The 27,684-nt window shown below is 48.0% G+C and overlaps 2 protein-coding genes across 3 annotated transcripts in view; one reads left to right on the top strand and one right to left on the bottom strand.

The window, feature by feature from the left end:
* NBEAL2 (neurobeachin like 2) overlaps positions 1-27,684 on the top strand; it is a 217,977-nt gene that overhangs the window by 98,951 nt on the left and 91,342 nt on the right. For both annotated transcript variants that reach the window (XM_083579046.1, XM_083579047.1), the window contains exons 6-10: positions 779-861; positions 6,390-6,475; positions 9,046-9,352; positions 14,137-14,243; positions 21,188-21,256. In XM_083579046.1, coding sequence (XP_083435172.1) covers positions 779-861; positions 6,390-6,475; positions 9,046-9,352; positions 14,137-14,243; positions 21,188-21,256 — 652 coding nt within the window. The remainder of the gene's footprint in view (positions 1-778; positions 862-6,389; positions 6,476-9,045; positions 9,353-14,136; positions 14,244-21,187; positions 21,257-27,684) is intronic.
* Positions 16,614-27,684, bottom strand: part of LOC310746227 (cathelicidin-related peptide Oh-Cath-like) — a 520,941-nt gene continuing 509,870 nt past the window's right edge. Inside the window, exon 7 of the transcript XR_014540521.1 lies at positions 16,614-16,914. The gene's annotated coding sequence lies outside the window, so the exon portion shown is untranslated. The remainder of the gene's footprint in view (positions 16,915-27,684) is intronic.

A 27,684-nucleotide genomic window follows, 5' to 3' on the forward strand; every position in this document is an offset into this window, starting at 1 on the left:
TAAACATTAAAAGCTTCCCTAAAGAGGGCTGCCTTCAGATGTCTTCTAAAAGTCTGGTAGTTGTTTTTCTCTCTGACATCTGGTGGGAGGGCGTTCCACAGGGCGGGTGCCACCACCTAGAAGGCCCTCTGCCTGGTTCCCTATAACTTGGCTTCTCGCAGGGAGGGAACCGCCAGAAGGCCCTCGGAGCTGGACCTCAGTGTCCAGGCTGAACGATGGGGGTGGAGACGCTCCTTCAGGTATACAGGACCGAGGCCATTTAGGGCTTTAAAGGTCAGCACCAATACTTTGTGCACAGAAACGTACTGGGAGCCAATGTGGATCTTTCAAGACCGGTGTTATATAGTCTTGGCGGCTGCTCCCAGTCACCAGTCTAGGATTAGTTGTAGTTTCCAGGTCACCTTCAAAGGTTGCCCCACGTAGAGTTCATTGCAGTAGTCCAAGCGGGAGATAACCAGAGCATGCACCACTCTGGCAAGACAGTCCGCGGGCAGGGAGGGTCTCAGCCTACGTACCAGATGGAGCTGATAAACAGCTGCCCTGGACACAGAATTGACCTGCGCCTCCAAGGACAGCCGTGAGTCCAAAATGACTCCCAGGCTGCGCACCTGGTCCTTCAGGGGCACAGTTAACCCGTTCAGGACCAGGGAGTCCTAACTAGAGGAACGCTTCTCGCTGGCGTTTGTGCTTGTGTCGTGTTGTACCACCCTGTGTGAAAGCTGCCTCCTTCGTCTACAAAACCTTTCTCAAGCCCCTCTGCATTTCTCGCCTCTCCTAGGGAGATCGTCAGCATGAAAGAGAAGAGCAAATACAAGTTTGCGCCAGCTGTGTTGCCTCAGGAGTTCAACTCATTTTTCCAAGGTAAATACTTCAGTTTCGCTGTCTCCCCACTCTTGCGGCCTCCCTGGGTTTTTCCACTCAAGAACGGCAGTACAGTGGTACCTTGGTTCTCAAGCTTAATCCATTCCCATGGAAAGTAATGCAAAACGGGTTAATCTGTTCCAGACTTTTAAAAACAGCAATTTAACATGAATTTTGCTATCTAACGAGACCACTGATCCATAAAATGAAAGCAATAATCAATGGACTGTACTATAAAATAAATAAGACAGTATTGTAGATGATCAAAATTAATATATTTTTCTTACCTGCGCAGATGATAGTCATTGTTTGGATGGGGGGCTTTTGTCCATTTCTGCAGTCACACAATCAGTTGGTAGCGGAACTGGGTTCCAGACAGCCACAAAAACAAATTAACTGAAAAAGCCTCAAAAACAAAATCACAAAGTAGCAGAAACAAAAGCACCAAAGTTAATCGGTTCGGGAAATCCATTTGACTTTCGAAATGTTCAAAAACCAAGGCACAGCTTCTGATTGGTGCAGGTGCCCCAGAAACAATAGCTGACAGCCGCATCGGACGTTCAGCTTCCGAAAAACATTAAAAAACTGGAACACTTACTTTTGGGTTTTCGGAGTTTGAGAACCAAGGTGTTTGAGAACTAAAGCGTTTGAGAACCAAGGTACCACTCTTTCCCTGTTCACCGCCTGTCCCACTGTCCATGCACAACTCATCTTAACACAACCGATCCAGGTGTTTGCAGCACCGAAGTTTTCCTGATCCACTCATTCCGAGTTCTGTCGTGCCAGGGAAGAAACAAACCGGAAGTTGACTTTTTGCGTTGTGTGCAGACCAGGAAACAAACCACGAGTGCCCGTTATCAGGACAGCTTATAAGTTGATCTATTGCACACATACACACAAGCCAAGAAAGCAGAGCCGGGCCCTTTCATCACATTTTCCGCGTTCATTTAAAAACAGCCACTGCTGAGCAAGTTCCTAGTCTTCATGGGCGATGGAGATTCCAGAAGAGAGGCTAACTAAGATTTCCAGGGATTGTGCAGTGCAGCTTTGGTTGCCCTGTTTACCTCCCCCACCCTTCCTGTGGTTAACAAAATCAGGGGGAAAATGTGCGAAATAAGAGATCAAAGTTGCTGGTTCATACGAGGAACAAAATTCACAATATTTACTGTTCACAAGAGTGTGATGGAGGCTGTGTGTTGTTTCGACAGGAAGCAAATCTTAAGGGGACTTGTGTATAGTCATACCTCGGGTTACAGCCGCTTCAGGTTGCGTTTTTTCGGGTTACGGACTGCCGAAACCTGGAAGTACAGGAATGGGTTATTTCTGGGTTTCGGCGGTCGCGCATGCGCAGAAGCGCTAAATCGTGCTTTGTGCATGTGCAGAAGCCCCAAATTGCAACCCGCGCATGCGTAGATGCGGGTTGTGAACGTGAATCCCGCACGGATCACATTCACAACCCAAGCGGCCACTATAATGTAATGCCACAAAATAAAATTTAGTGTTTGGCTTGTGTGTCAATGTTCAAATCATGACGACAAGCTTGTAAGGTAGATCAGTGTTCCCTACAACTTTCCTGCAAGGTAGATTCAGTGTGTGTATGTGGGAGAGAGAGACAGAGAGAGAGAGTGTCTTGCCCAGGGCCCCCCAAGCGAGTTCAAGGAAGAGGTGAGACTCACATCTCATAAGACTCAAGACCAGGGGTCAGCAAACTTTTTCAGCAGGGGGCCGGTCCACTGTCCCTCAGACCTTGTGGGGGGCCGTACTATATTTTTTGGGGGGAAATAATAATACAGTGGTACCTCGGGTTCCATACGCTTCAGGTTCCATACGCTTCAGGTTACAGACTCCGCTAACCCAGAAGTAGTACCTCGGGTTAAGAACTTTGCTTCAGGATGAGAACAGAAATCGTGCAGCGGCAGCGGGAGGCCCCATTAGCTAAAGTGGTGCTTCAGGTTAAGAACAGTTTCAGGTTAAGAACGGACCTCTAGAATGAATTAAGTACTTAACCCAAGGTACCACTGTAATAATAATAATAATAATAATAATAATAATAATAATAATAATAATAATAATAATTTATTATTTATACCCCACACATCTGGCTGGGCTTCCCCAGACACTGGGCGGCTTTCAACAAAATATTAAAATAGAGTAATGCATCAAACATTAAAAGCTTCCCTAAAGAGGGCTGCCTTCAGAAGTCTTCTAAAAGTTTGGTAGTTATTTTTCTCTTTGACATCTGGTGGGAGGGTGTTCCACAGGGCGGGCGCCACCACCAATAAGGCTCTCCACCTGGTTCCCTGTAACTTGGGTTCTCGCAATGAGGGAACCGCCAGAATGCCCTTGGCGCTGGACCTCCTATGCCCCACAAATAAGCCAGAGATGCATTTTAAATAAAAGCACACATTCTACTCATGTAAAAACACGCTGATTCCCGGACCGTCAATGGGCCGGATTTAGAAGGCGATTGGGCCGGATCCGACCCCCGGGCCTTAGTTTGCCTACGCATGCTCAGGACTGTTTCCAGTCTCTCCTCTGTGCCAGCTGCACACTGCAAAATCCACGAATGAAAACCTTGCAGAAAGTGGGGAAGCCAATGCAGATAAACAGCGATGCGTTTTTTTAAAAGACCCCTGACGGTGGCTCTGTTCGGGGACGTTTTTAGTGTTTTCAACACCCCTTTTGTTTAAAAATAAACAGGTTCCGAGTCAACTGCCCCTTCTGCCCGCAACCGACATTCCCAGTAGCCTCTCTCCCAGTAAGCCTGTTTTCCAGAGTGCTGAGGGCAACCGTCTTACGCCTGCCAATTTTTTAAAGAGTGATTAAAGAGCAATTAATCTGCATTAAGTGACTTTTTTCTACCCTGGGAGCCCAGATATCCCTGCCAGTTTGCATGGTCAGCCTTTTCTCCTGCCAAAATATGTATTAGATTCACATGTCAGCTTTAAGGTTGGGGGAGCATCTATGCAAACTGAAAGAAAAATACGTGCATCTATGAGTAACTATTTATTTTTATTTTTTTAAAAAGCCAGTGGGATGTAATCCCCCCCACCCTGCAATTCCAGACATTTAAAGTGCCATTATCTCTCCCCTTCCCCGCCTATCTAAATTTAATTTATCTCCTTTGTTGCTTTTTTATTTATCCTCTGGGCTGTCAAAGGGATCACAGTCAATAAATGCTGGGCTGATCTCCGTGAGAAGGAAGGTCTGTGCCGCTGGTTTGTCAAGAGACTCTTCTTCAAAAAGCATCAAATTAGTTCAGGGGAATGGATTTGCAGAAACTGTTGGCAGATTTCTGGATATTTTTTTTGATTTTTTTTTTGTATCTATAAAAACTCCCTGGGAGTTTTCAGGGGGGTTTTTCCTCCCTTGCCAGGTGCTTGCAAACTGCAAGCACTCACATTGACTGGCTTTGGCTGCCAGTGGGGGATTTCTCTGAGGTATTTGGGTCGTTTTGGGTGCAGCAGACGTGTGATTACAGAATCGTAGAGTTTGAAGGGACCCTGAGGGTCATCCATAATAATAATAATAATAATAATAATAATTAAATAATTTATTATTTATACCCCACCCATCTGGCTGGGCTTCCCCAGTCACTCTGGGCGGCTTCCCAAAAAATATTAAAATACTGTAATAAATCAAACATTAAAAGCTTCCCTCAACAGGGCTGCCTTCAGATGTCTCCTGAATGTCAGGTAGTTGTTGTTCTCTTTGACATCTGGTGGGAGGGCGTTCCACAGGGGGGTGCCACCACCGAGAAGGCCCTCTGCCTGGTTCCCTGTAACTTGGCCTCTCGCAGCGAGGGAACCGCCAGAAGGCCCTCGGTGCTGGACCTCAGTGTCCGGGTAGAACGATGGGGGTGGAGACGCTCCTTCAGGTATACCAGCCCCCCGCAAGGTCTGAGGGGCAGTGGGCCGGCCCCCTGCTGAAAAAGTTTGCTGACCCCTGATCTAGCCCAACCCCCTGCAATGCAGGGATCTCTTGCCCAACCCAAGACTCGAACCCACGACCCTGAGATTAAGAGTCTCGTGCTCTTCCGACTGAGCATGACCAACACTTGGTCCAAGAACGTAGCAAGTTGCCTTATACCAGATCAGGCCATGGGTCCACCTTTCTCTTTCTGTTTCTAGCTAAGCCTCCGCTGACTCCCAGCAGCTTTCCTGGGCTTCAGGCTAGAGGTCTTTCTCAGCCTGTCGGGGATCGATCCTGCATTGTAGGGCGTTAGACTAGATCAGGGGTCAGCAAACTTTCTCAGCAGGAGGCCGGCCCACTGCCCCTCAGACCTTGTGGGGGGACGGACTATATTTTGGAAAAAATAGTGAACAAATTCCTATGCCCCACATATAACCCAGAAATGCATTTGAAATAAAAGGACACATTCTACTCATGTAAAAACATGCTGATTCCCGGACCATCCACGGGCTGGATTTAGAAGGCAATTGGGCCAGATCCGGGCCCCTAGCCTTAGTTTGCCGACCCATGGACTAGATCAGTGTTCCCCAACCTTGGGCCTCCAGCTGTTTTTGGACTACAACTCCCATCATCCCTCGCTAGCAAGACCAGTGGTCAAGGATGATGGGAATTGTAGTCCAAAAACAGCTGGAGCCCCAAGGTTGGGGAACACTGGACTAGATGACCCACGGGATCTCTGCAGTTCTGCGACATTAACATTATCTCTTCAATCTCTTCGTATATCTTGACTTTACTCACCTTTCACTCTAACCATTTTCTGGATTCACTCAATAGCTGTCAGAAATTCTACTTTTTCCACATAAATTTTGATGTGTTCCTTAAAGATAGCCCACTTCTTATTCACTTTTTGTACCATATCTCCTCTTATCCTCCCTGTTAGTTCGGCAATATGGAAGTGTTCCATCATTTTAGATAACCAGTCTGTTTTAGTTGGGACGCTGCTGCTTTCCAAATTTTTGGCAATCGATAACCTTGCTGCCGTAGATGCATACATAAATATTGGTCTGACGGCTCTTTTTATTTCCTCTGACATGATACCTAGGAGAAAGGATTCTGGGGTCTTTTCAAATGAAAATCTAAACATCTTTTTCAGTTCGTTATAGATATTATCCCAGAATCCCACTATCTCTTTGCACTTCCACCACATGTGTAGAAAGGTTCCTGCCCCGTTGTTGCATCTCTAACAGACATCACTACAGTTTTTATCAGTCTGACCGGGGTCAGGTACTATCTGTATTGCATTTTCATTACATTCTCTCTTAAATTATAGCATGCCGTAAATTTGATATCTCTTTCCCACAGCTGTTCCCATTGGCTTATCATAATATTTCCCCCTAAATCCTGGGCCCACTTTACCATCATTGTCTTCCACACAGTATAGTATCAAAATAACTTTTCTTTTTATATGCAGAATGTGGATGGTTATCTTTCCAAAATGAGAGCAAGCGCTTGTGTTCTGTGTTACAAACCAAGCACTGCTCGGAGCTGTTCGTTTTTGTTTCCCCACGTATTTCTTCCCCATCCAAAACGCCTTTCTCTCTTGCCTCCTTCGCTAGAGTGCTTCCAAGAGGGTGAGCAGCTGCCCGAGGTCCTTCAGGTGCGACTGATCCATCTCTTCGGCGCCATCGTCTCCGGAGCCAAGGCAAGCTTTCCTCTCTGTGAAATTTCAGGCTCTGCCCAGGAAGTAGAATCATAGAATCATAGAATCATAGAGTTGGAAGAGACCACAAGGGCCATCGAGTCCAACCCCCTGCCAAGTAGAGACCCTCAGCTGGTGGTGCAGTTATGCTATAATAATAATAATAATAATAATAATAATAATAATAATAATAATATAATTTATTATTTATACCCCGCCCATCTGGCTGGGCTTCCCCAGCCACTCGGGGCGGCTTCCAAAAAATATTAAAATACTGTAATACATCAAACATTAAAAGCTTCCCTAAACAGGGCTGCCTTCAGATGTCTCCTGAATGTCAGGTAGTTGTTCTTCTCTTTGACATCTGGTGGGAGGGCGTTCCACAGGGCGGGTGCCACCACCGAGAAGGCCCTCTGCCTGGTTCCCTGTAACTTGGATTCTCGCAGCGAGGGAACCGCCAGAAGGCCCTCGGCGCTGGACCTCAGTGTCCGGGCAGAACGATGGGGGTGGAGACGCTCCTTCAGGTATACTGGACCGAGGCCATTTAGGGCTTGAAAAGTCAGCACCAACACTTTGAATTGTGCTCGGGAACGTACTGGTTACCAGACGTCCCTGGTTCCCTGGGACAGTCCCCGGATTTGCAAATCTGTCCCTGGACAAATTCCTTCCCCGGAATGTCCCCAGATTTGCAAATCTGTCCCTGGGAAACGTGGCAGCGGCAGCCTCAGCAGCCCGGAGCCAGTCTGGTAGCACAGTTGGCTCTGGCTGGTTTCAGGAGCTGCTTGCTGCCGCCGCCACTGCCGATGGGGAACCGGGGACGTCTGGCAGTACAGATCTCCTGCCACCTTCCCCCTTTGTTTTGACAGATTGGGGGAGGCTTGGGAGTCACGGGCGGGCGGGCGTTGCCCAGGAGGGGCTCAAGGCATGTGGTTTCTCTGCCAGGCAAGGTGCAACCTACCAGTACCCTGTGAAACATACCAGTAAATGCACATAGTTTTTTAAAACAACTGGGCAATAGCCTCCTGCCCGTGACTCCCGAGCCTCCCCTGATCTGTCAAAACAAAGGGGGAAGGGAACAGGAGATCAGGGGAGACTCAGGAGTTGTCGGTAGGTGGTGCGCTGTTGCCTAGTTTTTAAAAAACTCCCGGTACCCATAAGTAAATATTGCAAGTGCAGTGGTACCTCAGAAGTCGAATGGAATCTGTTCCGGAAGTCTGTCCTACTTCCAAAATGTTCGGACACCAAGGCGCCGCTTCCGATTGGCTGCAGGAAGCTCCTACATCCAATAGGAAGCCACATACGCCACGTCGGGCATTCGGATTCCAAAGAACGTTCGCAAACCGGAACACTTACTTCTGGGTTTGTGGCATTCTGGAGCTTTCTGAGGTTTAAACAAATACTACATATTTGGAAAGGAAAATACCACAATAATTGCCGATACATTGAGCGCAGGGTGGAGCCAACAAAAACGTCAATCTTAATTCCCCTGCTTTCTTTCCATAGAGATACAATAATGATAAAATATGTTGTATCCTCTTGACTGTATTTTCACGTTGCCCATCCTTTAGCACGGAGCTTTCCAAACTATGTGTCGGGCGAATGCTCCCCGAGCCCCCCCTCCCAGGGCTGGAAAGGGGCTAGTTTAACCTCTGGTTTGCTTATTAAAAGGGACACGGGTGGCGCTGTGGGTTAAACCACAGAGCCTAGGACTTGCTGATCAGAAGGTTGGCGGTTCAAATCCCTGCAATGGTGTGAGCTCCTGTTGCTTGCTCCTGCCAACCTAGCAGTTCAAAAGCACGTCAAAGTGCAAGTAGATAAATAGGTACCGCTCCGGCGGGAAGGTAAACGGCGTTTCCGTGCGCTGCTCTGGTTTGCCAGAAGCGGCTTAGTCATGCTGGCCACATGACCCGGAAGCTGTATGCCGGCTCCCTCGGCCAATAAAGCGAGATGAGCGCCGCAACCCCAGAGTCGGGCACGACTGGACCTAACGGTCAGGGGTCCCTTTACCTTTACCTTTTGCTTATAAAACTGAATCACTGGAATGACATGTGTCTAAAAAGTGTGTTGGCAGCATGAAAACATGAGTACCTATCCAAGATGGCGGCGTGTGCAGACGCTGCAGCTGAAAGCTCTCTGGAGGGGAGTCAGGGTTTGTTAGGTCAGAGTTTTTAGGGGTTTTTGAATGTCTTATGTAGATTTTTCAGTTTCATTGTTCTGTATGGGACAATGACAATAAAGATACAGTGGTACCTCAGTTTAAGTACTTAATTCGTTCCGGAGGTCCGTTCTTAACCTGAAACTGTTCTTAACCTGAAGCACCACTTTAGCTAATGGGGCCTCCTGCTGCTGCCGCAGCGCCGGAGCACAATTTCTGTTCTCATCCTGAAGCAAAGTTCTTAACCTGAAGCACTATTTCTGGGTTAGCGGAGTCTGTAACCTGAAGCGTATGTAACCTGAGGTACCACTGTATCGTATCTTATCATAAAAGTTTGGAATGCTCTGCTTTGGCACAGTGCGAAATACTTCTGCGCAGCCTTTCTCAACAAGTTGATCTTGTTTTCTCTTCTCAACAGCAAAACGCTCTCCTCGTGGTCACCCCGTCCTCAGTCGAGGTCCTCATGCTGGTGCTTCGGAGGTGGTGTTCCCCGGTCAGCGGGCCCCCCAGAGACTCCAAACTGCTGCAGTTGACCCTGAAGGGCTTGGTCGGCATGGTCCACGTTCTCCACGCCAGTAGCCCCGACCAGCGCCAAGTCGAGATCCGAGCCATCTTAGACAGCTACTTCAAGGTTTTGAACTCGGACCAGCCCATGGCATCTCTGGAAGGCTCTCCCGGCCCTCACTGGGAGGAGAGGCTCATCGCACTCAGGGTGAACATGTTGGGTAGGTGCTGGATTCTCTTAAATTGGGCTACATTTAAAACTTGCCATTGAGGTTTCAATATTGTTGTTTAGTCGTTTAGTCGTGTCCGACTCTTCGTGACGCCCTGGACCAGAGCACGCCAGGCACTCCTGTCTTCTACTGCCTCCCGCAGTTTGGTCAAACTCATGTTTGTAGCTTCCAGAACACTGTCCCACCATCTCGTCCTCTGTCGTCCCCTTCTCCTTGTGCCCTCCATCTTTCCCAACATCAGGGTTTATTCCAGGGAGTCTTCTCATGAGGTGGCCAAAGTCTTGGAGCCTCAGCTTCACGATCTGTCCTTCCAGTGAGCACTCAGGGCTGATTTCCTTCAGAATGGAGAGGTTTGATCTTCTTGCAGTCCATGGGACTCTGAAGAGTCTCTTCCAACACCATAATTCAAAAGCATCAATTCTTCAGCAATCAGCCTTCTTTATGGTCCAGCTCTCACTTCCATACATCACTACTGGGAAAACCAGAGCTTTAACTATACGGACCTTTGATGCCTCTGCTTTTTAAGATGCTGTCTAGGTTTCATACCTTTCTTTAACATCGGCAGCCAGGAGCGCCTCAGCACAGTTTTTGAGTTTGCTTGAAACTTCAAACCTCAATTACTTATTACTACTGCTTGGTTCTCTTAAATAGGGCTATGTTTAAAACTTTTTTGAGTTTCTGCCCTGTTTTTTGAGTTTGCTTGAAACTTTAAAACCTCAATTTCTTATCACTACTGCTTGATTCTCTTAAATAGGGCTATGTTTAAAACTTGTCATTGAGGTTTTCATACCTTCTTTGTAAACTTGAGGAAGCATTTTCAGCCCTGCTCTTGAGCTTGTTTGATATCACTTAAAATCTTATAATTTCTTTATTTCCTTCTGAGGAAACTGATTAGTTCAGTGAAACGAGTTTTGTAGCCGGCATCTCGTTAAGTCTTTGTTTAATTCTAGTTTATTTTTTGATTTTTGTTATTCTATACAGTGGTACCTCTGGTTACATACTTAATTCGTTCCGGAGGTCTGTTCTTAACCTGAAACTGTTCTTAACCTGAAGGACCACTTTAGCTAATGGGGCCTCCTGCTGCCGCCACGCCGCTGGAGCACAATTTCTGTTCTCATCCTGAAACAAAGTTCTTAACCAGAGGTAATATTTCTGGGTTATCGTAGTCTGTAACCTGAAGCGTATGTAACCTGAAACGTATGTAACCCGAGGTACCACTGTAGTTGATTACTTCTCGTTTCAGGGATTTTCACGGTGATTTCTTTTGTTCTGTGTAATTTCTTGGTTCTGTGACTGTCTTTTTTTCGCTGGCCAGGATTCAGTTGTCTTTTCCACGCCTCGTCCTTGGCTGCCATCGTATACGTCTGCATGAAGCTTCAGCCGGTTGGGTCCTCTAGGCAGCTATCCCCAAGCTTAGTTCCCCAGGTGTTGTTCGACTACAATCCCCACCATCCCTGGTCCAATTTGGGCCGAGATGGCTTGGGCTGATGGGAGTTGTAGTTCAGGAATATCTGGGGACTCGACCTTGCGAAAGGCCGATCTAGGCCGTTGGATCTTCCAACTTGGTGGGTCATGGACTGGCCTAAGGCGGATTGCACCAGCAGCGATAACACCATACAAGTATATGGCAAAAAAAATAAGAAATGTTTCACATTTTATTATGTTTTTATACGTGCTGGAAGCTGCCCGGAGTGGCTGGGGAAACCCAGCTAGATGAGCGGGGTATAAATAATAAAAGTATTATTATTATTATTATTATTATTATTATTAGTATTAGTATTGTTATTAAATGGATCCCCCAAATGCATGTTTGGGTAAAAAAAAAATGGGTCCCATTTCTCAAAACAATGAAGATTACTGCTTCAGGCAGAATGAACCCATGTTGCACAAATATCTTATTTTTTTTTATAAAAAAAAACACTCAGCGTTAAAGTTGCTAGCATGTACTATATGGGCACACACCAAAAACGTAACCTATAGAATTTATAGTAAAGGTAAAGGAACCCCTGACCATTAGGTCCAGTCATGGCCAACTCTGGGGTTGCGGTGCTCATCTTGCTTTATTGGCCGAGGGAGCCAGCGTACAGCTTCCGGGTCATGTGGCCAGCATGACTAAGCCGCTTCTGGCAAACCAGAGCAGCGCACGGAAATGCCGTTTACCTTCCCGCTGGAGCGGTACCTATTTATCTACTTGCACTTTGACATGCTTTTGAACTGCTAGGTTGGCAGGAGCAAGCAACAGGAGCTCACACCATTGCAGGGATTTGAACCGCCAACCTTCTGATCAGCAAGTCCTAGGCTCTGTGGTTTAGACTACAGCGCCACTGCAAAACCAGCCTGGTCCCAAGTGAATTTTTCTATTGCTGTTGTTGTTTGTAGTCTGTCCTTCTGACTGGGTTGCCTCTCTGAGCAGCTGATTTGAAGAGGGTGGGCAATGTCCTGAGTTGGACCCTGGCCCTTATTAATAATATTTATACCCCGCCCATCTAGCTGGGTTTCCCCAGCCACTCTGGGTGGCTCCCAACAGAAGATTAAAAACACAATAAAACATCAAACATGAAAAGCTTCCCTAAATAGGGCTGCCTTCAGATGTATTCTAAAAGACAGAGTGTTGTTTATTTCCTTGAGATCTGATGGGAGGGCGTTCCACAGGGCGGGCGCCACCACCGAGAAGGCCCTCTGCTCGGTTCCCTGCAACCTCACTTCTTGCAGGGAGGGAACCGCCAGAAGGCCCTTGGAGCTGGACCTCAGTGTCCGGGCAGAATGATGGGGGTGGAGAAGCTCCTTCAGGTATACTGGGCCGAGGCCGTTTAGGGCTTGAAAGGTCAGCACCAACACATTGAATTGTGCTCGGAAACATATTGATCTTTCCCCAGTGATGTGGTGAGTCAAGGGGAAATCCCACTTTAAATTCCATGTCCCCTGCTCTTCTAGAACTAAGTTGGAAGGGCTGCCATGGAAACAGGTTGTACGTTGCCAGGGTGGTGGTATGGCGGGACACAGCTCCTTGCTCCCATCTTCCAAAAATATATCAGTCCATTAGAAGGTAGGATCCCATTCGAAAAGGCAGTCTCTACTTTTGAAGGCCCCTTGAGCACCTTCCCTTCTGCCAACGTCCGTCATCAGAGACTGATGCACGGCAAGGACTGTAGAGTTGCTAGAACAGGCAAGCTCCCTTTTGGAGCCTTTGCTTTCGACATCTGTGAATTGGGCCTTATCGGTGTAGGAAAGCAAATAGCGCCTGGCTATTTCTCAGAGCCTCGCAGTTGTTCAAACTGGCATGCCTTTGTGCGGAGCCCAGTGCCAGATTTACATATAAGCTAAACAAGCTATGGGATGCAGGTGGTGCCACGGGTTAAACCACAGAGCCTAGGACTTGCTGATTAGAAGGTCGGCGGTTCGAATCCCCGCAACGGGCTGAGCTCCCGTTGCCTGGTTCCTGCTCCTGCCAACCTAGCAGTTTGAAAGCACGTCAAAGTGCAAGTAGATAAATAGGTACCGCTCCGGCGGGAAGGTAAACGGTGTTTCCGTGCGCTGCTCTGGTTCGCCAGAAGCGGCTTAGTCATGCTGGCCACATGACCCGGAAACTGTACACTGGCTCCCTCGGCCAATAAAGCGAGATGAGCGCCGCAACCCCAGAGTCGTCCGCGACTGGACCTAATGGTCAGGGGTCCCTTTACCTTTATTCCATCTACTATCACTTTCTTCCTGTTGCTCAGGTTTCAAACCCTCCCTGCGATTTCATTTGGTTTTGATTTTTTTTTTTCAAATGATCCCCAAAAGTCTTCCCCTCTTCCATAAATTGTCCGACATATTGATCTCTTCCTTTGACCATCCCTTTTGGTCCCAAGCCTTGTGTAAACAGGAGTGGAGGGTACAGACTCCTGGAAGGAGAGTTGGAGGAGTGGAAATCTTCAGGAACTGAGTGCAGATCAGGATCAGGAAAAGCCTTTCTGCTGCAATCACTGTTCTCGTAGGGCGCTCTGTTTAGCAAAAATGCTGGGATACCTGAATTTCAGTCCACCTCCATCAATCTAAAACTTTATGCTTTGTATCTGAGCATCTTTCTGAGCATCCTCTGGCTGGTTGTGTGCTAATGGTTGGTTGTTTAGTCATTTAGTCGTGTTCGCCTCTTCGCGACCCCCTGGACCAGAGCACGCCAGGCACTCCTGTCTTCCACTGCCTCCCGCAGTTTGGTCAAACTCATGCTGGTACCTTCGAGAACACTGTCCCACCATCTCGTCCTCTGTCGTCCCCTTCTCCTTGCACCCTCCATCTTTCCCAGCATCAGGGTCTTTTCCAGGGAGTCTTCTCTTCTCATGAGGTGGCCAAAGTCTTGGAGCCTCAGCTTCAGGATCTGTCCTTCCAGTGAGCACTCAGGGCTGATCTCCTTCAGAATGGAGAGGTTTGATCTTCTTGCAGTCCATGGGACTCTCAAGAGTCTCCTCCAGCACCATAATTCAAAAGCATCCATTCTTCAGTGATCAGCCTTCTTTATGGATGGTTTAATGAGATCCTTTGTCGGTGTGGTGTAGTGGTTAAGAGCGGTAGTCTCGTAATCTGGGGAACCGGGTTCGCGTCTCCGCTCTGCTGGGTGACCTTGGGCCAGTCACACTTCTCTGAAGTCTCTCAGCCCCACTCACCTCACAGAGTGTTTGTTGTGGGGGAGGAAGGGAAAGGAGAATGTTAGCCGCTTTGAGACTCCTTAAAAAACGGAGTGAGAGGCGGGATATCAAATCCAAACTCTTCTTCTTCTTCTTCTACCTCCACTGCAGATGCCATTCCGGAAATGTTAAACTGTGATGACCGTCCTGTCCTGCAGGCTATCTTCCTCAGCAACAACTGCTTTGAGCACATCATACGCCTGATCCAGAACAGTAAGGTACAGTAATAATACAGTACCATCCTTGGGGGTTTGGCTTTGCATTCACTTGAGTCCTATTAAATGGCTTAATTTTTTTTAATTTTTTTTTTTAATCCTGCTTCTGGAAAGGAGTCCGGCTAACGCCCCCGCCCAAGGCAATGCTAGTTTTACAAGAGATGCTCAAATCGCTCTTTGAATATCCCCTAGTCGTGCTGCAGTTAAGGCACACACACACACCCGCTTGAAAATAATGGCATTTTGTGTGCCTTTTCTGTTCCCCTTGCTACCCTGAGCTCTTGGGAGAAAAAGCAGAATAAAAGTAGAACAGATAACATTGCAGTTGAGGGTCTCAGGTGCCTAAAGCTGAGCTTACGAGCTCAGATCCAGGGGTGTTCTGGTTCACAGCAGCCAGGAACAGTTAATCTCTGGGGTGCAAAATTGAGCCTTTTTAAGGGACGCGGGTGGCGCTGTGCGTTAAACTACAGAGCCTAGGACTTGCCGATCTGAAGGTCGGTGGTTCGAATCCCTGCGACGGGGTGAGCTCCCGTTGCTCGGTCCCTGCTCCTGCCAACCTAGCAGTTTGAAAGCACATCAAAGTGCAAGTAGATAAATAGGTACCACTCTGGCGGGAAGGTAAACGGCATTTCCGTGTGCTGCTCTGGTTCGCCAGAAGCAGCTTAGTCATGCTGGCCACATGACCCAGAAGCTGTACGCCGGCTCCTTTGGCCAATAAAGCGAGATGAGTGCCGCAACCCCAGAGTCGGCCACAACTGGACCTAATGGTCAGGGGTCCCTTTACCTTTACCTTCAGCGGCATGAGCCATTGGTCATGTGGAAGAAGTATTATTTGGCTGAGGCAAGGATGTTGAAACCTGCACGCCGCGTCCAGCCTGGGAAATCAGGGCTGGTGACCTGCCGTTCATCCAAAAACCGCCTCCCCCTTGATTTAATGTGCCAAGGTTTTCTTCTCTGGTGTGGAACCAGAGAAAGACTGCTGCAGCTTTGGAGTAGCACTGTGCCAGAAGAAGAGACCCATCGCAGACCATGCACTGTTTTTCTCCCTCCCAAGGAAGGAGAACCTACCCCCTCCTGAGGGAGACCGTTCCACTATTGAACGGCTCTTGCCGTCATAAAGTTATTCCTGATGTTTAGTCAGAATCTCTTTCGTTCCTGTCTTTGGGCTTATCCACACTATGTCTCGTCCCTCTGCATTCCCCAGGTCTTTCCCTGTTATTATTATTACTGCTATTATTATTATTAGGATGCGGGTGGCGCTGTGGGTAAAACCTCAGTGCCTAGGACTTGCTGATCGCAAGGTCGGCGGTTCGAATCCCCGCGGCGGGGTGAGCTCCCGTCGTTCGGTCCCAGCTCCTGCCCACCTAGCAGTTCGAAAGCACCCCTAAGTGCAAGTAGATAAATAGGTACCACTCCGGCGGGAAGGTAAACGGCGTTTCCGTGTGCGGCGCTGGTGCTGGCTCACCAGATGCCGCTTAGTCACGCTGGCCACGTGACCCGGAAGTGTCTCCGGACAGCGCTGGCTCCCAGCCTCTTAAGCGAGATGAGCGCGCAACCCTAGAGTCGGACACGACTGGCCCGTACGGGCAGGGGTACCTTTACCTTTACCTTTATTATTATTATTATTATTATTATTATTATTATTATTATTATTATTATCGCACCCTTCATCCAAAGTTCACAGGGCGGTTCACAACATACGAAAACAAAAAATACATAATGAAACAAAAGCAAGACAGACCAGTGACACCCCTTCCCATAATGGTACAATTTTTATATTTAAAACAAATAACGAATATGAGGGGTAAGGGATGCAAACTACTAGTTGCCAGGTTGCGAAGAAAGATAAAAACAAGGCGTACAATGAAAACCCTGTGAAAAATCCTTTTTTTACTCGGATTGCCATTTGTTCCAATCTGTCTTTAAAGAGCGAGTTTTCCATGGCAAGGGATGATGGGGCAGCGGGGAGCCGCTTGGACCCGTGTTTTCTAGGCACGGTGCAGGCAGAAGGGTGGGCGAAGCTTTTGCCTTCTTTGGGGATGGGGAGCCTGTGTTGCTGGACCACAAGTCCCAGGACTCCTGATCATTGGCCATGGTGGCTGTGACTGATGAGAGTTGGAGTCACAGGACATCTGGAGGGCCAAAGGTGTCTCACCTCCGGCCTTTGGGCTTGGAGATTTGCTGGTGAACCTGCAGAAGAAAGCAATGGGGGTGGTTGGAAGAGAGGAGAGGAATGATAGCAGCCTTCCTGCAGAACAAATCGAGATGCTTCGGTGCTTTGTATCTGAGCATCCTCCACGGATCATGCAGAGTCCTTACATAGGTTCCCTATTGGTAGGAGAAAATAACAGAGGCCAACCAGAGAATATTGAGAAGCAAAGCAGCTAGTAAGCTTGATCTTTATTGATCTGTTGCAACAGGGTCCTCACTCACCACACGGAGGAGGGAGGAGGAACCCAGAACAATGGCGTGCAAGGTCTTATAAAGACTTTTGAAATTGCCACCCTGCAGATCAGGACCACCCCCAGAAACATCATACATACATCACAGAAGGGGTGGAACCTAAGAGCACCCCAAAGATACATCACACTTACATCGCAGAAAAGGCGGTCTAAAACAGAAATTTGAATGTTGTTTTTCTCCTGTTGTTGTTTATCTCCTGTCTGGCAGGTTACTTGATTGGATACCCTGCTTACTTGACTGGATTTCCTGGGGAGCCTGGCCAGTCTTTTGTAATGATAAATACTTAGTTCCTGAGCCAGGTCAGGCTCACACCCTATTCATATCTTAAATGTGCCCTTAAGACAGGATTTGTGAGGAAAGAGACAATGGGGAGGTTTCCCACTTTGACCTTGCAGAGAAAAACATTTGCTCAGTTTAGGAATCAAAATGGTTCCAGGTCGGTCTTCCTGTGCTGATCTATGTATGTGCTTGGTTGGTACACTTATGAACATTTCACATATATCTAAGACAAAATTCCTATCACACACACAGTTTCCATAATCTCTTCCAGTCGTGGGATCAGGGCCTTTTCTCGCCGCGTAGGCACAGAATTGGGCGAGAGCAAAATATGAAACGCAGTTCGAATTCCACAAAAAGTATAAACGTGCCATAAAGATACAGATAAAATTACTCAAGCACACTAGTGCATGATCTCGTACATCGAGATTCCTAAACACCCAACTGATGTGACGAAACAGTGAGTAGATTTATACTGCTCCCTGTTCCTTGTCGCATTGTTTTGCTGCTTTGGCGTCGTTCTGGACTGTCCGAGAACATACATTGTTGTGCCTGAGTGATTTTTATCCCTTTTTTTATTGTGCCTTTATACTTCTTCGCATGGTCGGAGTTTATTCTTGCGGGTTTTTGCAGCCGTTCACGTACCGCATTTTTTGCTCTATAGGACACACTTTTTCCCCTCCCAAAATTAAGGGGAAATGTGTGTGCATCCTATGGAGCGAATGCAGGCTCCTTGGCTTCAGCGATAGCAACGCAAAGCCTCCGAAGCGCAGAGGGAGCGCTCCCTCCGCACTCCGGAGGCTATGCGTTGCTTTCGCTGAAGCCTGGAGAGCGAGAGGGGTCGGTGCGCACCAACCCCTCTCGATCTCCAGGCTTCAGGGATAGCTGCCTGAAGCCTTTGGAGCGCAGCGGGAACTCGCGCTGCGCTCCAAAGGCTTCGGGTTCCTTTTGCTGAAGCCGGGAGAGCTTCAGTTTCGTTTCTCCTGCCGCTTCGCTGAAGGGGCGCTGAGCAGAGAGGGGGATATATTTTTTTTTCTTGTTCTCCCCCTCTAATACAAGGTGCGTCCTATGGTCGGGTGTGTTCTATAGAGCAAAAAATACGGTACATCTTTTTGCTGCTGTCCAGTTCTTTGTCTTAGGCCAAAGGTGGAGGTTCAGAATTTCATATCGCTTTTGGGCCTTGCTGATGTAGCGGGAGTACCTGCAAACACCGGAGAGAGAGAGAGAGAGAGAGATGGTAGACACGTTCATTCCCACAAAACTTACATCCTGCAAAAGGCTGAACCAGCTTGTTCTGCCTTCCTTCCTGCCCCGCTGAGCTGACCTCCTAGAGGTGCTAAGCTCCCATTTTAGCCGTAATTGCTTTGAAGCTTTTTGCCACAATCCTCCTTAGGAATCTTAACCAGGCTTTTCTCCGCTTCTACCCTGTGATTTAAGCATCAGTGTAATGCCTGCACCGTGGGGCGTCTCTTTATAGTCTGTGCTTACTGTTTTCAGCAGCTGAATGGCATTTTTATTCATTGGACGCATACAGCCAGGCTCACGTTCAAAGATTCTGGGGCTTTATTTGTGTGTACGCACACATATGCATGTTGGGACAAGCGTCGTGGAATAACAACAACAGCAACAGCAACAATTTTATTATTTGTATGCCGCCCACCTGACTGGGTTGCCCCAGCCACACTCCCAACAAAAATATGAAAAACACACAAAAAAAGCATCTTATAAAAACTTCCCTGAGCAAGGCTGTCTCCAGATGTCGTCTCAAGGTTGTGTAGTTCTTTATCTCCTTAACATCTGAAGGGAGGGCGTTCCACAGGGTGGGCGCCGCTGCTGAGAAGGCCCTCTGCCTGGTTCCCTGTAACATCACTTTTCACGGTGAGGAAACTGCCAGAAGGCCCTCGGAGGTGGACCTCAGTGTCCGGGCTGGACAACGGGGATTAGAGGCTCTCCTTTGGGTATACAGGGCCGAGACCGTTTAGAGCTGCAGATCTCAATTTGTGGGTCCCCAGATGTTGTTGGACTACAACTCCCATCATCCCTGAGCTCTGGCCTTGCTAGCTAGGGGTGATGGGAGTTGTAGTTCAACAACATCTGGGGACCCACAGGTTGAGAAAGGCTGGTTTAGAGCTTTGAGGCTATTGTTGTTATTTATTACAGTGGTACCTTGGTTCTCAAACTTAATCCGTTCCGGAAGTCCGTTCCAAAACCAAAGCGTTCCAAAACCAAGGTGCACTTTCCCATAGAAACTAATGCAAAATGGATTAATCCGTTCCAGACTTTCAAAAACAACCCCAAAAACAGCAATTTGACATGACTTTTACTATCTGACGAGACCATGGATCCATAAAATGAAAGCAATAAACAATGTGCTGCAGTCACACAATCAATCAATCAGTAGCTGAACTGGGTTCCGTACAGTCACAAAAACAACAAAAAAGAACCGCAAATACAAAAAACGCAAAATAAACAGCAAACGTATTTGCTCGACGTAACGCTCAAAATGGAAGCGTGGCGCTCCAGTCGGAAGCGTAACACTCAAAATAGAGCACATTCAGCTTCCGAAAAACGTTCGCAAACCGGAACACTTACTTCCGGGTTTGCAGTGTTCGAGTTCCAAGTTGTTTGAGTATCAAGGTGTTTGAGAACCAATTTAGCACTGTACAGGGGTACCTCGGGTTACATACGCTTCAGGTTACATGCACTTCAGGTTACAGACTCCACTAACCCAGAAATAATACCTCGAGTTAAGAACTTTGCTTCAGGGTGAGAACAGAAATCATGCTCCAGCGGCACGGCAGCAGCAGGAGGCCCCATTAGCTAAAGTGGTGCTTCAGGTTAAGAACAGTTTCAGGTTAAGAACAGACCTCCAGAATGAATTAAGTACTTAACCCGTGGTACCACTGTATTAAGATGCACATATGGGGACTGGATTCTTCACATGTGCATCAAGAAGGGAGCATCTGATCGCCCCCGCTATTAGAAATGTCATATGCCTAGGCTCTTGGGTTTCTCACATTTTGCAAACCACGAACCCTGCACTTTTAAGCCCAATCTTGCAGCCGTTTGGCTTAGAAATGCAGCTGTGCTTCTCAGGAGGTGGGTTTTGGTGCTACATATGCTGCCGTTCTTACACTTCTGCAGATTCATAGCATGCACCTGGTCCTGACTTTGGCCGTTTCTCATGTTGGTGGAAAACTACTACTACTACTACTAATAATAATAACAATAACAATAATTTATTATTTATACCCCGCCCATCTGGCTGAGTTTCCCCAGCCACTCTGGGCGGCTCCCAATCGAGTGTTAAAAAAGTACAGCATTAAATATTAAAAACTTCCCTAAACAGGGCTGCCTACAGAGGTCTTTTAAAGAGAAGATAGCTGCTTATTTCCTTTACATCTGAAGGGAGGGCATTCCACAGGGCGGGTGCCACCACCAAGAAGGCCCTCTGTCTGGTTCCCTGTAACCTTACTTCTCGCAGGGAGGGAACCGCCAGAAGGCCCTCGGAGCTGGACCTCAGTGTCCGGGCAGAATGATGGGGCTGGAGACGCTCCTTCAGGTATACAGGACCGAGGCCGTTTAGGGCTTTCAAGGTCAGCACCAATACTTTGAATTGTGCTCGGAAACGTACTGGGAGCCAATGCAGATCTCTCAGGACCGGTGTTATATGGTCTCTGCGGCTGCTCCCAGTCCCCAGTCTAGCTGCCGCATTCTGGATTAATTGCAGTTTCCGGGTCACCTTCAAAGGTAGCCCCACGTTGAGCGCATTGCAGTAGTCCAAGCGGGAGATAACTAGAGCATGCACCACTCTGGCAAGACAGTCCGCAGGCAGGGAGGGTCTCATCCTGCGTACCAGGTGGAGCTGGTAGACAGCCGCCCTGGACACAGAATTAACCTGCGCCTCCGTGGTCAGCTGCGAGTCCAAAATGACTCCCAGGTGGAACACGGACTTGTTGTATAGCATAGGGGCGAATGCTGAGATGGGCATTCAGACGCCCTCAGACGCCTCAGCCTCGACCAGCCTATGCATTTGACCTTCCAAGAGCTTTCTACATTTGGCAACAATGCAAGATATAATAAAGCGCTGGCCCTCAACGCGGCTGTGGCTAGTCCTGTCCTACCCTGCGCCTGTTCCTCCTTCCTCCCTTGCTTCCCTCTCCCTTCTCCATTGAATGACCTTGGTTTTCTGACCCCGTTTCCGACAGCTCTACCTGAGTGGGGAGTGCAAAGCGTCCTGGGACGATTCCGCCGCGACCGAGACGGAAACCCGCCAGGTATTGCCTGCAGCTTGTGGTGTGTGAGATGATGGGCTTTGCACGTGGGCTTGCATGCGCTCTCCTTTTTCCTTCACGGGGCACGGGGGGATTTCCCGGGTTTTGAAAGGAGGGAATTTAAATAATACGGAAGAGGTAAGAATAATAAAGGTAAAGGGACCCCTGACCATTAGGTCCAGTCGTGGCCGACTCTGGGGTTGCGGCGCTCATCTCACTTTATTGGCCAAGGGAGCTGGCGTACAGCTTCCGGGTCATGTGGCCAGCATGACTAAGCCGCTTCTGGCGAACCAGAGCACACGGAAACACCGTTTACCTTCCCGCCGGAGCGGTACCTATTTATCTACTTGCACTTTGATGTGCTTTCGAACTGCTAGGTTGGCAGGAGCAGGGACCGAGCAACGGGAGCTCAGCCCGTTGCGGGGATTCGAACTGCCGACCTTCTGATTGGCAAGTCCTAGGCTCTGTGGTTTAGACCCCCTAAAAAAATAATGTCAAAAATTGGGGGTTGTCTTATGCTCTGGGCCATTTCCCCCCATTTTCTTAAATCTGAATCCCCCAAAATAGGGGGCATCTTATGCATGGGGGCATCCTATAGACAGAAAAATACGGTAATAAGAATGATAATAACTTGGCAAAAGAGGACAAGTCAAAGCGTGTGGCATCGTTGTAACAACAACAACAACAATTTTATTTATTTATTTATACATACATACATACATGCATACCCCACCCATCTGGCTGGGTTTCCCCAGCCACTCTGGGCGGCTTCCAGCAAAATATTAAAATACAATAAATCATCAAATATTAAAAGCATCTCTAAACAGGGCTGCCTTCAGATGCCTTCTAAAAGTCAGATAGTTGTTTATTTCCTTGACATCTGATGGGAGGGCATTCCACAGGACGGGTGCCACTACTGAGAAGGCCCTCTGCCTGGTTCTCTGTAACCTCGCTTCTTGCAGGGAGGGAACCGCCAGAAGGCCCTCGGAGCTGGACCTCAGTGTCCGGGCTGAACGATGGAGGTGGAGACGCTCCTTTAGGTATACTGGGCCGAGGCCGTTTAAGGCTTGAAAGGCCAGCACCAACCCTTTGAAGTGTGCTCGGAAATGTACTGGGAGCCAATGCAGGTCTTTCAGGACCGGTGTTATATGGTCTTGGTGGCCGCTCCCAGTCACCAGTCTAGCTGCCCCATTCTGGATTAGTTGTAGTTTCTGTAGAGACTATGCCAGCATAGAAACTGCCTCTGCTCTTTCCTCTTCAGTCCTCTTCTGGTTCTGGGAGACATTGGTGCAGGAGAGGGTGGGAAAGCACCTGGCCCTTCACTTGCCTGGCCTGCCTCGTCGTCCTCTTCCTCCAGCTCTGAAGCATCCCGTGATTCTGATTCTTGTCTCCTGGCCAGTACACGTCCCCACAAATCCCCGACCTCCTTTCCTATCTGAAGAAGTGTGCATGCGCCTGACAGCTCATACCAATAACAAACTTAGTTGGTCTCTAAGGCACGGGTGGCGCTGTGGGTTAAACCACAGAGCCTAGGGCTTGCCGATCAGAAGGTCGGCGGTTCGAATCCCTGCTACGGGGTGAGCTCCCGTTGCTCGGTCCCTGCTCCTGCCAACCTAGCAGTTCGAAAGCACATCAAAGTGCAAGTAGATAAATAGGTACCGCTCCGGCGGGAAGGTAAATGGCGTTTCCGTGCGCTGCTCTGGTTTGTCAGAAGCGGCTTAGTCATGCTGGCCACATGACCCGGAAGCTGTACGCCGGCTCCCTCGGCCAATAAAGCAAGATGAGCGCCGCAACCCCAGAGTCGGCCACAACTGGACCTAATGGTCAGGGGTCCCTTTACCTTTAAGGTGCTACTGGAAAGAATTTTTTTATCTCCTTTCCTGAGTCAGACTCCAGCCTCCTGCCTCCCTTATCCGAGTTCACACTACTCAGCTTCGTGACAGTCCCTGACATTCATACAACACCTTGAATTTTATTTGTTCATTTGCATTCAGTTTGCCGTATCAAGGCAAACTCGCTTAGTTTTCTTTTTTTTGGACAGTACCAAGCTGGGCTGTGTCCATATGGAGAGGGCCCAGCCACGCAACACTTGCCCCACGAAATTTTCTCACTTTGGGCTTCTTCCTTCTGGCTGCCGCACGTTGCTCGTTGGCATGGAAACTCTGATACAGTGGTACCTTGGTTTTCGGACATCTCCGTTGCCAAACGCTTCAGTTTTTGAACACCGAAAGCCCGGAAGTAAATGCTTCCATTTTTATACGCGCCTCATACGTTGAACGGCTTCCACTGGGTGCTGTCTGTTGTCTTTCACAATTTTCTTTACTGAATTGGCAGGCCGCTCTTTGCGCCTCGGTTTTTGAACGTTTCGGAAGTCGAACGGTCTTCCGGAACAGATTACGTTCAAAAACCGAGATACCACTGTATTGGGCAGAAGATTTCCCAGTGCTCTGTTGTTCCGTGGTGGAAAACTTTTCTGTTTTGTAAGTTCCTCAAAAGGGCGCCAACCGCAAATTCAATATTATGCAAGCGTGACAGTTTTAGCTTTTAGCTTTTGCTTCCTAAATGCAAGGAAAATAAACATGCTAAATTGGTTCGCTCGCACTCCGGGACACCAGAATAAATTCCAGAACAAGCTTTCTGAGGCAAAGTCTCCCGGATTTGTGTAGGGAATTTTTTCTGTTCCTGGTTTTCTGGAAAACCTGCGCCGCTCCCTGAGAATGGGGAATTTGCAGTTTCTGTGACCTGTCCAGTGATCTGTAGCAAACCCCCGCCGTGTCCACCTTTCAATAGCTCACCAGCCAAGCAATGCTTTTGCATGGGTCACTGGACATCAAAGTGTTTTGCTCTCCAAACCAACTTGAAAATTGGAAATATTCTGTGTGGGTTAAGTTTCCTCCCTCTTCTCCTTTCGTGAGTAGATTTATCTTCTCGTCTGTAGTTTGCCATAGTTGTAGTTCGCACTTGCATCCAAATAAGACCTAGCAGTGATTAGCATTAACTGGGATTTTTTCCAAACTGTGATTAAAAAAATATGGAAAGACTGGAAAGAGAAGCTGCTGAATTGCAACTCATTACCAAACTTAAAACCATGGAGAGACCTGGTCTGAACAAAGACATTGGATTCTTATCTCATTATACATGACAAAGCCATTTTTCACCTTCTCACCCCTTGCTTTTTCCTGTAAGACCTATTGCAGTCGTTAAGAGTCGTCAACAGGCTCATCACAGCTATCTGCCAATCACCCATTCCCACCACCCTTCTGAGTAATACCCCTCCCCACCTTCTCACTATATAGAAGGATCTGGCAACTTCTGTTTCAGTGTATCTGAAGAAGTGTTCATGCACACGAAAGCTCATACCAAGAACTAACTTAGTTGGTCTTTAAGGTGCTACTGGAAGGAAAAAAAAATTTTTTTTGTTTTAAAAAAATATGGTTGGTTGGTTGGTTTTGCATTGTCAAGTTGATAAGATTCTACAAACAACGATATAAGAGTACACAGACGGAATTATAACGAGAGACAATTATCACTTCTTACACAATATAAAGATGCTCATTAAAGAAAGAAAGGGGAAATGAATTAATTAGCTTTTCTTAAATTGAATAGTCAATATTTAAATACCTTGCAATATTTCTGCTACGTACAGATGCAAAAAAGCTGCTGATGTTAGGTTAATGAGAGCCAGCATTGACCGCTTGGGTGTATTACAGTCGTACCTTGGTTTTCAAAAGCCTCTGGAGTCTAATGTTTTGGCTCCCGGACGACCGAAAACCGGAAGCGATTGTTCCGGTTTTCGAACGTTCTTTGGAACCTGAACGTCCGACGCGGCTTCTGATTGGCTGCAGGAGCCTCCTGCAGCCAATCAGAAGCTGCGCCTTGGTTCCCAAAGGTTTTGGAAGTTGGACAGACTTCCAGAACGGGTTCCGTTCGACTTCCAAGGTACCACTGTACTTTGCTCCTACAATAGTCAATAAAACCTGATTGGTTTCTGCTGCCTTTAACTTAGTTTTGTCCTCCTTCTTTCGTGCCTGATGTTCCAGGGGCAGTCCCAGGACTACATATGCCATCCCGGCTACTGATTTGATCCCAGAATGTCCCTATTTCCTGCTCCAGTGCTGCCGCCACCGAGCTCGGGTAGAAGGATGAGCCGGCGCTTGTTCTAAGCGGTGGCAGCAAAGGAGCATCCCATTTAAAGCCCTTTGTGTGGCTTAGGGCCCTCGTATTTACAGGACCGCCTCTCCTGGTCTGCCCCGCAGAGGACCTTAAAGTCCATGAATAATCATAGTTTAGAGGTCCTGGGCCCTAAGGAACTCAAGATTATCCTCCACCAGGGCCAGGGCCTTTTCAGTGATGGCTCCGTCCTGGTGGAATGCTCTGTCCCATGAGACCAGGACCCTGCAGGATTTAACTTCCTTCCACAGGGCCTGTAAGACAGAGCTATTCCGCCTGGCTTTCAATTTGAACTTAGCCTGATCTTTTATTCCCCTTCCTTCCCTCCCTCTCCCCTTTTTATGAAGATTACCCGCTCTGGGATTCCACATCTAATTCTCCCCTGGCCTCCTCGCTGGCCCAAATAGGACTAATTTAGCCAGCTAGCCATGTTTATTGGATGGATTTCCCCCCTAAATTGATTTTTGAATTCTGAATTTATGGTTATTCACGTTTTATACTGTATTTTATGCTGTTTTTTGTTGCATCAACTGTTTTAAATTTGTTGTTAGCCCCCCTGAGCCTGGTTTTCTGAACCGGGAAGGGCGGGGTATAAATAAAAAATTATTATTATTATTATTATTATTATTATTATTATTATTATTATTATTGCTGCCTCTCCTTGACCTCTCCATGACTGCCACTGCCGTCCTCCCTTGGGCAGCTCGTAGCGGCTACCGGAGAGCAGGAGAGGAAGAAGGGAGGAGGAGAGCGGGAACAAAAATGGGGGAAAGTGAGAAATATCCCTATTTTCATCTGAGGAATGTTGGAGGGCATGGGCTTCCCATAGACATCTGGTTGAGAACACAAAGTTGGAGCAGATAGGACATTGGCCTGACCCTGCAGCCTCATCTCAGGTTCTTAGGAGGAAACCGTGGTTGAAATTGTGTCCTCGCAATCTTGCAGCGACCCCCAGGGGCTTCCTTACGAGCTGTAAGCCGATTTCTCCTTCCCCAGAGTGGTTTTGGCCATAGCTGTCAAGCGTCCCTTATTTGGCGGGAAAGTCCCTTATCCCAGCGCTGTGTCCCGCTGCTGTCCCTTATTGATGATGTCCCTTAAATTTCCCGGGTTTCAAAGGAAGCAGCTCCTCTCCCTCCCTCCCTGCCGGCCAGGGAGGAGGGAGGCTCCAACTGTGTTGCTTAGCTGCCTTGCTCACCCAATAAGGAGTCTAAGAACGACTGGGGGGTGGAGCTTGCATCCCTTGTGCCGATCAAATCGGCCACATTGCCTGGGGACTCGCCTTTGCTCAGCGCTTCCCAGCAGAGAGGTGATGGTGGTTTTCCTTGCTGCATCCCCTTTGCCGGGTTGCTGCGCTGTGGGAACCACCGCTTGAGGCTTCGTTTGGCTGCTGGCTGGGCTTTCTGCCTTTAGCTCGGAGGGGCTCAGAAGTTGAACATACCTGTGCCGGGAAAATCCCTTATTTTGGCTGCTGATCCCTTATTTTCGAGGCTGCTGGTCCCTTATTTTCAAATCTGTAAGTTGACAGCCGTGGTTTTGCCCCAGCTCTGCGGCAGCATCCCTGACTTGCCAATAGCCATCATCCTCTGTAGCCGTGGAAACGGATAAAGGCTCTTTAGAAGTTGGCATCGTTGGCTCCCAAACCTTTCAGAAAATGCATCAGTATGTCCCAGAAAAAAAGCCTGTTTGGGAGGGGAAGTCGCAGAGGGTAATCTCTTAAGAAAAGGAAGGTGCCATCAGCCCTGCAGGTGAGGCAGCTGAAAAGGATTCACAGCTTGGAGTCTCGCCGGACGGCTTAATTATAGGAGCTGCGTTTCCAAACCAAGAAGCCGTTTGTATCTTTCCCTGCTGGTTTTTGGACTAGAATTTGACTCCGTCGGCTGTCCGATTCAAATTAATGTGTGAACTCCCACCTCCATCTCACTGCTTCCCTGGTATCCGATTTGCAAGGTTGATTTGCAAGGTCTTAGACGGTTTCAACATCGCCTGCTACCAGAATCCGGTTTCCTTTTGTTTTCACTAACCGATGCATGATATGCACCCTTCCCAAAAATATATACCGTATTTTTTGCTCTATAAGACTCACTTTTTCCCTCCTAAAAAGTAAGGGGAAATGTGTGTGCGTCTTACGGAGCGAATGCAGGCTGCGCAGCTATCCCAGAAACCAGAACAGGAAGAGGGATCGCTGTTTTCGCTGTGCAGCAATCCCTCTTGCTGTTCTGGTTTCTGAGATTCAGATTTTTTTTTTCTTGTTTTCCTCCTCC

Source organism: Podarcis filfolensis (genome assembly GCF_964270895.1).
Source record: "Podarcis filfolensis genome assembly, chromosome: 12".
Taxonomy (NCBI): Eukaryota; Metazoa; Chordata; class Lepidosauria; order Squamata; family Lacertidae; genus Podarcis; species Podarcis filfolensis.